General features: G+C 41.1%; 1 protein-coding gene across 3 annotated transcripts in view; it reads right to left on the reverse strand.

Moving 5' to 3' along the window:
• Positions 1–1,895: 1,895 nt before the first annotated feature.
• The window catches only part of CTXND2 (cortexin domain containing 2), a 38,315-nt gene continuing 23,116 nt past the window's right edge, over positions 1,896–17,094 (reverse strand). For all 3 annotated transcript variants that reach the window (XM_077156122.1, XM_077156121.1, XM_077156120.1), the window contains one exon: positions 1,896–2,216. In XM_077156122.1, coding sequence (XP_077012237.1) covers positions 1,982–2,149 — 168 coding nt within the window. In that variant the 5' untranslated portion in view covers positions 2,150–2,216 and the 3' untranslated portion in view covers positions 1,896–1,981. The remainder of the gene's footprint in view (positions 2,217–17,094) is intronic.

Below are 17,094 nucleotides of genomic sequence, written 5' to 3' on the forward strand. Positions count from 1 at the left end.
GCTTTCTCACCTCCATGATTTCTGCTGAAAAATCTGCGCAGTTGTATTGAGCTTTCTTGTATATGATGGATCACTCTTCTCTTGATGCTGTCAGAATTCTCTGTCTTTGATATTTGACAGTCTTATTAGTAAGTGCCTTGGAGAATGCCTATTCAGATCTATCTGTGTGGGGTACACTGTGTTTCTTGGATCAATAGTTTATTGTCTTTTATAAGATATGGGAAAATTTCAGTGATTATTTCCTCTGTTATTCTTTCTGCCCCTTTTTTCTCTTCTCTTCTCCTTCTGGGACACCCATATGTGTATATTCACGCACTTAATGTTGTCATACAATTCCCTGAGATCCTCCTCCTATTTTTCCATTATTTTCCCTATCTGTTCTTTTGTGTGTAGGATTTCAGATGTCCTGTCCTCCAATTCACAATTCTTCCTTCTTCCTCTTCAAATCTGATGTTGTAATTCTCCATTGTGTTTTCATCTGTTCTACTATGACTTTCATTCCCACAAGTTCTGCCACTTTTTTTTGCAAGGTTTCAAGTTCTTCTTTATGGATACCCAATGTCTTCTCTCCCAGGCAGGCCTAGTCTCAGGTGGAGGGTGTCACTATCAAGTTTCCCTCAGGATGAGACCCAACAGGTTGTCTGGAGCCTCTAGACTCTGTGTTTTTCCTGTCCTTCCCAGAATGTGGCATTTGTCAGCCCAGAGCTCCCCATTGGTGTAAAGTGGTGTGGAGCCTTTAATTCTCAGCCTGCCAGGTGCGTATCTGAGACAGAAGCTGAGGTGGAAGACAAACTTAAGCTATTTCTGGTTCCCAGCCCTTGGAGTTTGGATTCTCTGAAGGAGGGCCATCACTTGAGCTGGGCCCTGCCCCCTTTTTCTTGGGGAAGATATGCCTGTTAGGGAATTATCTCCTTCACTTGACTTGCTACTTTGTCTCCCAGACCTAGTTTAACTCTGTCCTTGCCTGGATCAGCACTGACAATTGAAAATGCCTGAGGCTTTCTCTAATGAGCTACATAGAATACTCTTAAAAAAGCAAAAAGAGAGAGAAATATATAAAATAATAAAATCCCCTTTCAGAGCCAGTCTCCCCAGCCCCCAAGGTTCACCAGTCAAAAGCTAGAGTTGGTACCCAGCTTTCTGTGCCCCTTTTCTTGGCATGGCCCTTCTCCATTATTCTGAGTTTGGCTGACTCTAGAAGCCTCCGTTTTTAGTTATTGTTTTTTTCCTTCATCAGCCCTGTCTCTGCTGTGAGTGACCTCAGGGTTACTTTCTGACTTTCTTTGGGTTTATCTGTGTTTGGAGCTTGTATTTCACAGTGCAGATTTGTTAATTAAAATTGCAGTTGGAGCTTGGTTTAACTACCTTCTCTTTCTCCTAGTAGAGAGGGCTTCTGTTTCCCAGCAGCGAGAAACTCCAAATCAGCTGTCATGCCAGTGGGGAAGTGGCACCAGCCTCTGCAGTTTGGAAGCTTTACTTATAGTTTTGTGCAGTGATCTTGGCTCTGTCACCCATCCCAGACTGGTATATGATGTGTGTCCTGTCATGGATATCCCCCAAACAGTTGTTCCAGACAGTTCCTGCTATTTACTAGAGTTTTAAATAAATTCCACTCCTCCCTACATCTATACTACCATCTTGCCCTGCCTCCTGGGGCTATATCATAAAATTTTGACCAATTGTTATCCTAACTACAGCCAATCCTGGAGAATTGAAACCTATGGCTTTATGTTAGTCAATAAGTCCAACCTATCTCTATTCCACTTTGATAACCATTTCCCTGAAGAGGACTAACACAAATTTCCTTATGTTTCATCTCCTTTCATTAGTCTTAACTCATCCTCATGTACCCATTGTGGAAGCAAGAATGAGAAGGTTGAGAAATAAGGAGATGAAGGAATTTAATGTCTGGATCATAAATATCTGTAAAATAGATTTCACGTTCCTTAGGAGGAGAAATATACCAGGCTGTTGTCCTACTTCAGCTCAGAGATGGCTCTGTGGCCATGGAGCGTGTGGCATATGGATTCTTCACCAACCTGGCACATCGAAAAATCATCACTGTTAGGAACAGGAACAGAATAACGACGAAGGCAACAGCGAAGCCTTTGTCCACGTCAACACTGCCAGGTAGGTTTGGCTCTTCCATGGGGATGTGTGCCTCTCTGCCCTTCTCCAGCTATCTCCTCAGATATCTCTTCAGACTGATCATATTCCTAGACAAAAGAATATAAAACAAGTGTAAGAGCCTGTTTACAGTTTTTTCTTAATAACACTATGTGGAAATCAAAGAGGGAGCAAGGGTTGAAAAAAATGAGCAAGATCTGTTTAAGAAACACTTGTGAAACTGATGAAGTTGATATAGATAGCTGACAGTATATATATATATATATATATATATACACAGATAAAACAAATACTATTTGGGGAATTATTCTACAGTAATACACAACCAAGTATGTGTAATCCAGAGATCAACTGGAGATTCCTTGCCCTATAATATTCAGGTAAAATTGCCTTGAACATCTGTATTAGTTAGGGTTCCCTAGAGTAAAGAATCAACAGGAAACACTCGCAAATATAAAATTTATAAAAGTGTCTCACGTAACCATGGGAACACAGAGTCCAAAATCTTCAGGGCAGGCTGTGAAGCCGACGATTCCAATGGAGGGTCTGGACGAATTCCACAGGAGAAGCTCACCGTCGGAAGCAGGAAGAGAGCCTGTCTCTTCTGAATCCTCCTTAAAAGTCTTCCAGTGATTAGATTAAGCATCGCTTATTGCAGAAGACACTCCCTTTGGCTGATTACAAATGGAATCAGCTGTGGATGCAGCTGACGTGATGATGATTTAATCCTATGAAATGTCCTTATTGCAACAGACAGGCCAGCACTTGCCCAACCAGACAAACACGTACACCACTTGGCCAAGTCGACACATGAACCTGACCATGACAACATCCCAATTCTGTGTAAGTCCAAATTTCTCTCTAGGGTTTTTTTCACATTCCAAGAGTAGTGATTGTAACTACTTTGTTGTGGTACTTCAACTGACTGGTTATAAATATATATGGCTCTGTTATTCCCATCTCTTAATGACTACTCAGGTAAATCCCATAAGTGAACAATTTTAATTATGAAAACTTAGTACAGTTCAGCCTTAAATTTCTAGTCTTATAGAAGATTCAAAGTTCTCTATCTCTCCTCGTTCTCTTCTAAGCGTCTGCTCATCCGGTGTGTAGGAGCATGGAGAAAGGAAGAGGAAAACATGAAGTATTGTTCTATTTAATGGGGTCAATTGTGGCCAATTGTAAAGTGGTCTTGTTCTGGTGTGGGCTTGTAGTTTTGAGTAGAGAATGTTTGTGGTTTTGGGTAGAGTTCATCTTTACTCTAATTTTTTGGTCATTGATGCACCTTCTCTAGTGGTGGGGCTTGTTCCCTATTCTCCCAACCCAAATTCAGGTGGGATGTCCTGGCAGTGTTGCCTGGCAGTCCCACTGTTCCTGCCCCTCCTGAGACACCTGAGATCTTCAGGAGGAGTTAGACTGGGATGGGTTGGGGGGGTTGGCTACATTTTCTTCCTAAGCATACCTCACCAAGCTCCTTACAAGCCTTGTCACAGACTACTCCAGTGGGTCTTCTACCTTTAGAAATCTCTAGCCAAGAAATTGAAATGAGTGATCATGTTTGGACCAGTTAAACACTGTGCTTCACTCCAACCTAACCAGAGTGGGTCTGTAGGTCCTCCAGATCAGTAATTGTCCAGCCAGGGAATGAAGTGTCCCTCTCCCTTCCTCACTGGTGCCGCCAATCTCTACCTAATGTCTCTCTTGTAATCTCCCCACCTTTAGCTTTGGTACAAAGGAGAAGCACTTCTGTCTCTTCTGCTTTGGCAAGGAAAGTGAATATCCTCTTGCCACAAATAGGGTAGATCCCATAAAGCCAAAAAAGACTAATCCTATGTGCACTCCTAGTTCTCTTTATATATACTGTGATGGGAATGGGGGATGGGAGTTGGTGGAGATAGGGTTGAATATGCCACCTCTTCATAAGATTTTGGAGAGTTCTGGCTCCAATTAGCTATTTTCAGAATGAGTGGTATGTAGTTCCTCTTTTTTTTTTTTTTACATTTTTTTATTAATTAAAAAAATTAACAACAAACAAAACATTAAGATATCATTCCATTCTATATATATAATCAGTAATTCTTAATATCATCACATAGTTGCATATTCATCATTTCTTCGAACATTTGCATCAATTTAGAAAAAGAAATAAAAAGACAATAGAAATAAAAACAAAATGATAACAGAGAAAAAAAAGATTATACATACCATACCCCTTACCCCTCGCTTTCATTTACTACTAGCATTTCAAAAATTTATTTTAACATTTGTTCCCCCTATTATTTATTTTTATTCCATATGTTCTACTCTTCTGTTGATATGGTAGATAAAAGGAGCATCAGACACAAGGTTTTCACCATCACACAGTCACATTGTGAAAGCTATATCATTATTCAATCATCATCAAGAAACATGGCTACTGGAACACAGCTCTACATTTTCAGGCAGTTCCCTCCAGCCTCTCCACTACATCTTGAACAACAAGGTGATATCTACTTAATGCATAAGAATAACCTCCAGGATAATCTCTCGACTCTGTTTGGAATCTCTCAGCCATTGACACTTTGTCTCATTTTACTCTTCCCCCTTTTGGTCGAGAAGGTTCTCTCAGTCTCTTGATTTTAATTCTCAGCTCATTCTAGGGTTTTTCTCAGTCCTTTGATGCTGAGTCTCAGCTCATTCCAGGATCTTTGTCCCACGTTGCCAGGAAGGTCCACACCCCTGGGAGTCATGTCCCACACAGAGAGGGGGAAGGTGGTGAGACTGCTCATCATATTGGCTGGAGAGGGAGGCCACATCTGAGCAACAAAAGAGGTTCTCTTGGGGATGACTCTTAGGCCTAAATTTTAAGTAGACTTGACCTATCTTTTGTGGGGTTAAGTTTCATATGAATAAATCCCAAGACTGGGGGCTCAGCCTATAGCTTTGGTTGTCCACACTGCTTGTGAGAATATCAAGAATTCAACTTGGGGAAGTTGAATTTCTCCCCACTCTCACCATTCCCCGAAGGGGGCTTGCAAATTGTAGTTCCTCTTGTCTTCACTTTGAGATTATCTCAATTCTGGGGTAACAGGATAAATCCTACTAAACATTCAACTTTGGGTTCTAATGAATGCTTACTGGGTTACATTTTTGTCGTGTGCAGATGGAGGAGTGGACAGATTAAGTTCCTGCAAAAGGGATGACATGATAAAAGGGCATTTTTAGTAAAAGGTGCTCTGGTAATAAAATGATCATATTTTCTAAACAACAAAAATCACATGGGTTGACAGGAAGTTGTTAAATGGGACTCTTTCTCAATTTTAGCTGTAGCACAAAGGCCAAAAGAAAACAATGACTGCAGTTACTCCATGTTTCAGAGTGGGAACTGCCTAACCAGGCCTTGCAAATCAAGTGGCTGAAGGTCATTTTTGTGCTCCTTAGGTCAATATTCACCTTAAGAATGTATAAAGGGTTGGAAAGGTGAGGAGACAGAGAGGTTCTTTGGAGAAAGTTGTTGGAATTTTCCAATTTTTCCTCTCCACTCTCCCAGTGATGGAAGAGAGGGGACTGCCTTCCTTTCAATTTTGTTATATGTCTCCATTTTGTGGGACATTGTGATCTGTTCTCCATGGGCCCACAAACTCCCACTAATGACCCATTAGAAATGGCCTTTTCTGTCTTTAACATTCTAGGCAAGGCCAAGAAGGAGGAGAAGGCAGAAGGTAAGCAGAAGACCAAAGAAAAAGGCTCAGCTGTTGCAGCCAATGTTAAATGCTCCTTGTCCCCTCGAGGTCACCTGAATCATTGCTCTAAGCCTCAACGGCCTTACTTCAACTGTGGGTTAGAGGGCCACTGGTACAGAGAGTGCAAGAAACCTCTAGACAACCTTCAGCCTTGAGATCCACTGGGGCCTTGTCCCATGTGTCACCAATATGAGATTTGGTTCAGGGACTGTACTGTCTTCTGAAGGAGGGTGGAACAGCCCTTCAATCCCTGTTCAAGGCAAGTAAAGAAGACTACAGATGTCTGAGGCTGCTGATGGCAATGCTGACTTCACATCTGCCTGGGGTGATACTTGATATGGCAGGTAAGATTACTGATTTCTTAAATAATAGAGCCACTTACTGTGTTCTGAACTGCCACTCTGAACTTATCTCAACTCAGATTTGCCAAGTTATGGGAGTTGATGGTAAAGTAAAAACTAGGACCTCCACTACCCCGCTTCTTAAATAAGCCTGGAGACATACTAGTGTCCCATTAATTTCTCATAGCCCCTGAATGCTCTACTGCCCTTCTAGAGATTTTCTTCACTCCCTGGGGGCTACCTTAAAACAAGTAGACTCAGCTAGTGTTCGTCCCCTTGTTTGCCCTGAGACCCTTATTAGATGGAGGACTCTTGGCATCCCAAAGGAGATCCTTAAGTAAGTAAACCCATCCTTATGGGATGAATGTATCCTGGGGCAAGCCTCCTGAGTAGCTCCTGTCTGCATTCCAGTTCTCATTCCTAGATCTCGAAAATGCTTTTTTTTTTTTTGTATCCCTCTTCACCTACTCATAATACCTATTTGCCTTTGAATGGTAGGGACTTAAAGGTAAGATTCCTGTCCTGCTCACCTAGAGAGTGCTGCCCCAAAGGTTTTTAAATAGCCCCCATATCTTTAAGAATGCCTTAGCAGCAGACCTTACTGACCTCAACTGCCTCAGAGTATAGGCTTGCAATGTGTTAAATTTTTTTAACCAAAACAATTACAATTTGAATGAGAAAACACAATCAACAGATCCCATGCCAAGAGACTCACGTGTTGGAATTCTCTAACAAAGATTTTAAAGCAGGAATCATAAAAATGTACCTACTATTTTTCAGGTACCAGTTGAGGTTGTGGTAATAGGTATGTATTACCCCATCAGAGAGTCCATACTGAAGAGAAACCATAAAAATATTCTGTATGTGGTAAAAGCTTTAGTCAGAGTTCATGTGTTCAAGTTCATCAGATAGTTCGTAAAGGTGATAAAACCTATATACACAATCGGTGTGGTAAAGGTGTTTTTAAGAACTTAGAATCTCATTTTCATCAGAAGATCCACACTGCAGAGAATATTTTTTAAATGAATGAAGCTATTACCACATATACTACATTTATAGGGTTTCTGTCCCATGTGGATTATCTCATGAGCATGAAGATAAGAGGAAGCCTTTCCACACTCTTCACATTTGTAGGGTTTCTCTCCTGTCTAGACTCCATGGTGGACTTGAAAATGGGAACTCCAGGTGAAACCCTTACCATATGTCTCACATTTGTAGGGTTTCCCTCCTGTATGGACTCCCTGATGGGCTTGAAGATGTGAACTCTAGCAGAAACCCTTGCCATATGTCTCACATTTGTGTGATTCTCTACTGTGAATTCTCTGATGAGCCTGAAGAGTTGAAATCTGATTGAAGTCCTTATTACATCTCCCATTTGTAAGGTTTTTTCTCTAGTGTGTATTCTCTGATGGGCTTGAAGATTTTAGGCTTCCCACAGCATGGCCAAGAACTTAGGAAGCTGAATTTGGCAATATTCCCACTCCCACCATTATGGAGTATGTTATTTTGTATATGCATTTTCTTATGAGGGGCACCTTTAGGGTAAATTCATAGAAGTGGGTTTTCTGGGTCAAACACTAAATGAAGATGCAGTTTTCAGAGGTATTGCCAAAGGTAGTACTATAATGGTTGTATCATTCCCATCAAGAACTAATTAGAGTACCGAGTTCTCTACAACCTTGCAACAGAATGTGTTGTTATATAATCTTAACCTATCTGACAGAGAGAAATGGTATCAATGTAGTTTTAATTACATTTCAGAGTATTAGTTATGCACTTTTTTTCACTTCTTTTGCTAAATTTATTTCTAAGTACTTGATTCTTTATATTTTTGTAAATGGAATTTTTTTTAACACTCACATCTTGTTATGTGAATTGTGTGTCCATGTCTTTTATCCCTTTTCCTATTAGGTTTTGGATTTTTTTTCTACCTCAATTTAAAAATGTTCTTTATGTGTTAGGGATATTAGCTCTTTATATGTGATATATATGGCAAATATTTTCTCCCAGTTTGTCAGTTGCCCTATGATTTTCTTTGTTTTTTTTCTGCCACGCAAAAAGTTTTTAAAATTATTTTTTACATAGTGAAATTTATCAATATTTATTCTTTTACCACATCTCAATTTTGAGTCGTTATTTAAAAATCTTCCCTGTTACCCAGTGTTTTAGTTTGCTAAAGCTGCCAGCATGCAGCACACCAGAGATGGATTGTCTTCTAATCAGGAGATTTATTTAGTAAAAATTTATAGTTCTTTAGAGGAAAGGCTTTCATCTGAGGTTCTCTATTACATGGAAGGCACACAGTGATGTCTGCTGGCCTTCTCTCCTGGCTTCTGGGTTCCAATGGCCTTCCCTGGGGCAATTCCTTTCTATATCTCCAGACATCTGGGCTGAGATGCAAATGCTGAGACGAGGTATGCTGAGCTGCTGAGCTCTCATCTGACTTCTCTTTTAAGCCTCCTGTTAATTAAATTAAACCTCACTCATTGTGGAAGTCATGCCCCCTAGCTGACTGCAAATGTAATCAGCTGTAAATGAATTTCACATACTGAGAACTTAAGTCCACAGAAACAGAATGGTGGGGCATCAATCATCACCTGGCCAAGTTGACACCTGAACCTGACTACCACAATGCTGAAGCTTTAAATGTGCTTGTGTCAATTTTAGAGGAATTCATCAATGGTCTTTTCTACTATTTGTATGGTTCCATTTTTTACATTTAGATCCCTGATCAATTTGGAATTTATTTTAGTGTATGGTGTGAGAAATGGTTACTCAGATGATGGACTGATTTCTAAATTACACCCAAATAGTACTATAGGAAAGAGGTTGGTTAAAGCAACCTGTGGAAACAAAGAAGAGGACAGGGTTGGGATTGAATGAAGCAAAATTTTTTTCTTGAGGGCCAGCTGTGGACCCCACACATAGGAACCACCTGGGGTCAAAAGAAACAAAACAAAACATCCCTCCATTTGGGATGACACTAACAGGATGTGATTGGAGGTGAATTTGCTGTAATCAGCACTGTAAAGACCAGCCAGAGGAGCAACATTGACCTTGAAGGATCTGCATTTAGACATCCCAAGTGGGGATTTTCTGAGGAAATTATGTAAAGCATATCACAAGAGAAAGAACGTCAGTCAAGCCCAGAGAGAAAAACTATGTCAATAGATTTGATTTGAAAAATGCTTTGATGGTCCTTTTGGTTAAACATAGCTAAACTGAAAATCTTGTTTTGTAAAACAGTAGTTGGGATGGTTGTTGCTAGATTTTGGCTTCCAGGTTCTTGGCCATGCTGCGAGAAAGAATTCAAGGGCACAGCACAGCATAGAGTAAGTAGACTGAAAATGTATTGAGAACACCACATGTGAGAGGACATGCAGGCACTCTTGCAAAGACAGGAGTAAGAAAGTTGAGAAAGGTGAGCACCCCCTGGCAATTTGGGGCCATTTGCTTTTATAGATTAGCTTTACTTATTCTCCCTCCACCTTCCTTATTTGAGGCTTTTTCTCCTACCCTCCTTTCTCTACAGGGCAGTACTTGGTCATAGATAATGCATTTGAATGGATCGGATGGCCCCACGCTTCTCTGTAGATGATTCCTCAGGTGGGGTCATTTGGCTCCAGATGGGTTGGCTGCCAATGGGTATTTCCCATAAGACAGACGTACCTTGGTAGAGAATGGCATCTAAGACTGAGGATGAGAGAAACAACAAGAAAATAGAACAAAACAAAACAAAAACTGGTCTGGCTCCCTCTGGAGCTGGGAAATGTGATAAAATTGGTGGATATTTTAACACTCTTAAGGCATAGATATCATTTTATATATCACATTACTTATGTCTCTTCTTTTTTACAGTGCTGTTTCATGAGTCGTTTTTTTTTATGCGGGGGTGGTGGTGCATGGTCCAGAAAACGAATCATGAGCATTTTTTTATACTAAATTGCAGTGATTTTTTATTCCCTATATCTTTTTTTTAACATTGAGAATTAAAATTTATTTCTTTGTAAAAAAATTTATCAAGATAGTTTTAACAGTGCTTGCCTTCTCATCATATAATTTATGATATGGAGCTACCATATTTTCTATGACATGGCAAACTGTCATACTCCTAAGTTTGGATGAGCATCCAAAATTTTATCCATTGCACTTTCAGTGCCATCAAGAGTTCCTTTAATATGATGCTTCTTGCCAGAATCAGTTCCTCTGAGACATCTTCATCCTTTTCATCACAACCACTTTCCTCATTTATGTCAATAAGCCACCTTCATTAAGTTTCTCTGGCTGCATATCTAAAGTCTCTTGAACAGCAGCATTGTCAACATTCCTACAATCAGCTATATCTTCTATAACTCCATTTCCATTCCATCTGAATCCTGCAAAAAATTTTGTATCGTACTACCCTGCACTACTGTTTAAAACAAGGACTAACTGTAATTCTTGGAATCTGGGGGTAAACTTCATCACAGCATTTTTATCTGAACAGCTTCACCAGATAGTTTAACATTAATCAATTCATTCTGACTTCTGAAATGATGAAACCAGTCTACTGACAGTAAAATGTTCTTTTTCAGTTTCCTTGTAATAAAACATTTTCTTTCAATGTAGCAGCTAACTTCAATGCTTTGGCCTGAATGCTAGTCAAACTGATTGGGATTTGTTTTTTGCTACAGTCTTGAATCCAAAGTTGAAGTAAACACTCCATTTCAACTGAGAGGCTTCCTGCTCCTAGCGCAATTTATGATAGAAGATGATAAAGTTACTTTACCTTGTTTTTTGTATTTATCAGACTTTTTCAATATGGTTCGAACTGTAGCTTCATGCAAGCCTAGGTCTCTTCCTATTATGGCTTTGCTGTCACCATTTTCAAATCTTCTAGTTACATACAATTTCACTTCTAGCATTATTACTTTGCATTTTTCCATCATCTTTGTTGACCAGTTCCCTCTTTCTTTATCCATTTTGTTTCTTGTTACTCTCTTCCTTGAACTACAGTGCTGGACTTCTCATGGTTCTATGGATTTTCTATGATCTCTTTTTGCCTCCAAGTCTTTTCCACTAACATACTTTTTGCATTATTCCTTTCCCTCTATATTCAACTTTCAAGCCTTAGCCTAGATCTTACTTTCCCTGGTAGATCTTCCAATAATACTCACTGTAGTTTATTATAACTACATTAGTATCTGTATTCTCTGATAAATTACCAGTCTTATCTGAGAGTAGGGACTATGTCTAATTTACTTGTTTTTATATCCTTAAAGTCTTGGACATATTAGATGCTTAATAAATATTTGCTCATTTAATGAATGTAGCACTATGCTTCATTAAACTGGGTATGTTAAAACATCTTTTGAATGAAAAATGACTCTGAAAATAAGGGATTGAATTAAGACAGGAGAAGGCTACTATGTAAAAGAAATCTATTTAAAAGAAATATTGCCAGTGAATTGGTGAAGGTGGAATTCAGACTTTAGTGAATAAGTTGGAAAGGATGGAGAGAAGTGAAGCCACTAAGTTTGTAAATCATTTATGAGGAGTTCAACTAGGAAAGAAAGAAGAGAAATAGAATAGCAGTTGAAAGTCCATTGCAGAATCAAGTGAAGGATTCCTTTTCACAGGCAGAATAGAAAACTATTAGGTTAATGCTTTTGGTTGCAAGTGACAATGACTTGCAACAAAAAGTGTTTCAAGTGGGCTTAAACTATACATGAAATTTAATGACTCATGAGGTTAAGAAGTTCTGAGGAAAGTTAACTAAAGGTATGGTTAGATCTAGAGATCCAAGGTGTTTTCAGGTTTCCACCATTATATGGATATGATTTTCTCAAACTTGCCTTCTTTTTATGTTGATTTTAATTCCAGACTGACTTCCCTTATGATAATAAGAATGGCTCCAACAAGTCTAGACCTCACATATTTCCTTTTTTTACAAAAAATACTCTCCTATCACAAAGGAAGAACGAACAACTCTTTATATCAGTCAAAATCCTTGTTTGCAAGCAGCAGAGTTTCTCTTAGGTAAGCAGAAAACATGTTTCTGGAAAAGAAATCAGGTAGCTCCTATGTTTTGAATTGCTAAAGCTGCTGGAATGGAATATACACTAGAAATGGATGATTTTTATAAAGGAGATTTTTAAGTTACAAGTTACAATTCTAAGGCTGTGAAAATATCCAAATTAAGGTACCAGCAAGAGGATACTTTCTCAGAGGAAAGGCAGCTGGCAGCTGGGTTCTGTGTTTTAGTTTGCTAAAGCTGCCAGAATGCAATTTCTCAGAAATAGAATGGCCTTTTAAAGGGGGAATTTATTAAGTTGCAAGCTTATAGTTATAAGGCCATGAAAATGTGCAAACTTAGGTATTCAGAGAAAGATACTTTAACCCCAAAGAAAGGGCCAATGAAGTTCTGGGTTTTTCTCTCATCTGGGAAGGCACATGGGAACATCTGCTAGCTTTCTCTCCTGGCTTCTTGTTTCATGAAGCTTCCCCAGGGGTGTTTTCCTTCATCATCTCCAAGGGGCTCTGTGTAGGCTCTGTTGGCTCTAAAGCCTTTTGCAAAATGGTTCCCTCTTAAAGGGCTCCAGTAGGCAACTCCACCTTGCATGGGTGGAGACACATCTCCATGGAAACTAAGCTGATTAGAAGGTACCACCCACAATTGGGTGGATCACATCTCCATGGAAACAATCACAAAGACCCCACCTAGCAATATTGAATGAGGATTAAAGGACATGGATTTTTGAGGTACATGACAGTTTCAAACCAGCACATTCTGTTACATGGAAGGTACATGGCGATGTCTGCTGTCTTCCTCTCCCAGCTTCTGGTTTTCAATGGCTCTCTCAGCTTCTGGTGTCTTCTGGGGCATTTTCCTTCAGTATCTCCAAATGTCTGTCTGTGAGTGTTCTCCAAAATGTTTCCCTCTTAAAGGTTTCAAGTAAACTGATTAAGACCATAGCTAGGGTTAAGTGGTCCCACTCACAAGTGGGTGGATCATATCTCCATGGAAACAAATTAATCAAAAGGTCCCACCCAGAGTGCATGGGTGATTCAGTGGTAGAATGCTTGCCTTCCATGAACCCATGGAGACCCAGGTTTGATTCCCAGACCATGCATGCCCCCCCCCCACAAAAAAAAAGTCCTACCCAACAATAGGTCTGACCCCACAAGATTATATGAGAAGAACATGGCTTTTCTGGGAAATATAACAGTTTCAAACCAGCACACACTAGAATCCAATTAGAAGGAGAACTAACCAGAGAATAGGCAGAAACCAAGAGAAGCTAGGCATCAGAAATCATAGCCAAATTCAGCACAGGAAGAGTCTGGTTAGGAAATTGCTGGCACAGGACATAACCACCACAGGACACTGTTGCTACCGAGTGCTGTTCCTACTGTCATTGAATGCTGCAATCTCTGCCATGTCTGAAATATGAATTGGGTCGTCTTTTGTCACTCAGTATTCCAGTCATTGGCTGGAGCATTCAACTGGTCAAAGCTGAGTCATGCACCAGCAACTCATCTGCCATGGTGTGGAAAAAAGAGTATTTAGTTCTTCTAGGTTTCTGTAGTGGGAATGAGGTCCTGTCTCCCATATTTTCACATAAAGGAAGATTTCCCCAAAAGATGAAGGGTTTGGAGAGGTTGGGCTGAAAAAAATGACACACATCCATTTTTTGCTTTTGGCTCCTGTTTTAGTTTGCTAAAGCTGCCAGAATGCAACATATCAGAAATGGATTGGCTTCTAATAACGGGATTTATTTAATTAAAACCTTATAGTTTTCCAGAGGAAAGGCAGCTGGCTTTCATCTGAGGTTCTTTGTTAAATGGGAAGGCACATGGTGATGTCTGCTGGCCTTCTCTCCTGGCTTCTGGGTTCCAGTGGTTTTCCCCAGGGCAATTCCTTTCTGCATCTCCAAAAATCTGGGCTGAGCTGTTGTATTAGTTAGGGTTCTCTAGAGAAACAGAACCAACAGGGAACACTTGCAAATATAAAATTTATGAAAGTGTCTCACGTGACCGTAGGAACGCAGAGTCCAAAATCCACAGGGCAGGCTGCGAAGCCGATGACTCCAATGGATGGCCTGGACGAACTCCACAGGAGAGGCTTACCAGCCAAAGCAGGAATGCAACCTGTCTCCTCTGAGTCCTCCTTAAAAGGCTTCCCATGATTGGATTTAGCATCACTAATTGCAGAAGACACTCCCCTTTGGCTGATTACAAATGGAATCAGCTGTGGATGTAGCTGACGTGATCATGACCTAATCCTATGAAATGTCCTCATTGAAACAGACAGGCCAGTGCTTGCCCAATCAGATGAACAGGTACCACAACTTGGCCAAGTTGACACCTGTCCCTAACCATGACAGTCCACCCCTTGACAACTTGGCACATATATATATATATATATATATATATATATATATACATCACCTTAGACCATACTTAATTTCCAAATGAAAACAAATAAGCACACATTTTTTCTTTTACCTGACAATACTCAACTGTCCTGCATATAACTGGAAACACATTAAATCTCTCCAGAATAGCGTGCAAATCCTTGGGCAACATTCATTCTTAAACTTGATATCTTACAACTTAAATAGTATAACACAAACAAAACAGCATTACAGTCCTCGTTTCTGTTACTGATCACGTGGTCGAAGTTCATATTTATCACTACCTTCCTCCACTACCCATTCCATGTTCCCTTTCCCCTCAGCAAGCACTTCAGCTGGCCGTGGTTCTTTGCCTGGTGGGGTGACCCAAACCTTCATTCCTGAAGTCTCAGAGCCATTAGTGGTCCTGCCTTGATTGTGTTGTTGCAGTTTTCCATTGATTTTAATCACAGGGCATGGTAGTACTAATAGACGCCCCAGGGGATCTCCTATATTCCAAGAAAACTCTTCTTTACCTCCATTATGTAGTTGCAGTCCTACTTCCTTCTGATAGTCAGGGTCAATTACCCCAGACAATAATGTAATCCCCTTCTTGGTGTGTTGATCCAGAGGCATAAGTAGCCCAAAGTGGCCAGGTGGCAATCTTAACTTCCAGTTCAGTGGTATCACTGTTGTTTCTCCTGGAGAAAGCACACCCCGTTTTGGAACTAAAACCTGTAGACCAGCAGAACTCAGGGTAGCAGGGACAGGAAACAAAAATTTTCCTAGTGGATCACTAGGAGTAATAGTGAGTGGCACCACACCCATTTCCACCCCTTGGTTCCTGGACCCATGGATCCTGGCTATGGGAGAAACAGCACCATACAGTGGACGCTGATTCAGAGCATACACAGCTTCCTGGAGAACATTACCCCAGCCTTTCAAGTTTTTGCCACCTAGTTGGCATCGTAATTGAGTTTTCAAAAGGCCATTCTACCGTTCTATCAATCCAGCAGCTTCTGGATGATGGGGAACATGGTAAGACCAGAGAATTCCATGAGCATGTGCCCATTCCCGCACTTCATTTGCTGTGAAGTGTGTTCCTTGATCCGAAGCAATGCTATGTGGAATACCATGACGATGGATAAGGCATTCTGTAAGCCCACGTATAGTAGTTTTGGCAGAAGCATTGCAAGCAGGGAAAGCAAACCCATATCCAGAGTATGTGTCTATTCCAGTTAGAACAAATCGCTGCCCCTTCCATGAAGGGAGTGGTCCAATGTAATCAACCTGCCACCATGTAGCTGGCTGGTCACCTCGGGGAATGGTGCCATATCGGGGGCTGAGTGTGGGTCTCTGCTGCTGGCAGATTGGGCACTCAGCAGTGGCTGTAGCCAGGTCAGCCTTGGTGAGTGGAAGTCCATGTTGCTGAGCCCATGCATAACCTCCATCCCTACCACCATGACCACTTTGTTCATGAGCCCATTGGGCAATAACAGGAGTTGCTGGGGAAAGAGGCTGACTGGTATCCATAGAACGGGTCATCTTATCCACTTGATTATTAAAATCTTCCTCTGCTGAAGTCACCCTCTGGTGTGCATTCACATGGGACACAAATATCTTCATGTTTTTAGCCCACTCAGAAAGGTCTATCCACATATTTCTTCCCCAGACCTCTTTGTCACCAATTTTCCAATTATGGTCTTTCCAAGTCCCTGACCATCCAGCCAAACCATTAGCAACAGCCCATGAGTCAGTATACAAACGCACCTCTGGCCAGTTTTCCTTCCAAGCAAAATGAACAACCAGGTGCACTGCTCGAAGTTCTGCCCACTGGGAGGATTTCCCCTCACCACTGTCCTTCAAGGACACCCCAGAAAGGGGTTGTAATGCTGCAGCTGTCCACTTTCGGGTGGTACCTGCATATCGTGCTGAGCCATCTGTAAACCAGGCCCGAGTTTTCTCTTCCTCAGTCAATTCACTGTAAGGAACTCCCCAAGAGGCCATAGCTCTGGTCTGGGAAAGAGAAGGTAATGTGGCAGCAGGAGTGGAAACCATGGGCATTTGTGCCACTTCTTCATGTAACTTACTTGTGCCTTCAGGACCTGCTCTGGCTCTATCTCGTATATACCATTTCCACTTTACAATAGAGTGCTGCTGTGCACGCCCAATTTTATGGCTTGGTGGGTCAGACAACACCCAACTCATGATAGGCAACTCAGGTCTCATGGTAACTTGGTGGCCCATCGTTAAGCGTTCAGTCTCTACTAAGGCCCAGTAGCAGGCCAAAAGCTGTTTCTCAAAAGGAGAGTAGTTATCTGCAGCAGATGGTAAGGCTTTGCTCCAAAATCCTAAGGGTCTGCGTTGTGATTCTCCTATAGGTGGCTGCCAAAGGCTCCAGACAGCATCTCTATTTGCCACTGACACTTCCAGCACCATTGGATCTGCTGGATCATATGGCCCAAGTGGCAGAGCAGCTTGCACAGCAGCCTGGACCTGTCGCAGAGCCTCCTCTTGTTCAGGTCCCCA

The sequence above is a fragment of the Tamandua tetradactyla genome, chromosome 4, assembly GCF_023851605.1.
Source record: "Tamandua tetradactyla isolate mTamTet1 chromosome 4, mTamTet1.pri, whole genome shotgun sequence".
Taxonomy (NCBI): Eukaryota; Metazoa; Chordata; class Mammalia; order Pilosa; family Myrmecophagidae; genus Tamandua; species Tamandua tetradactyla.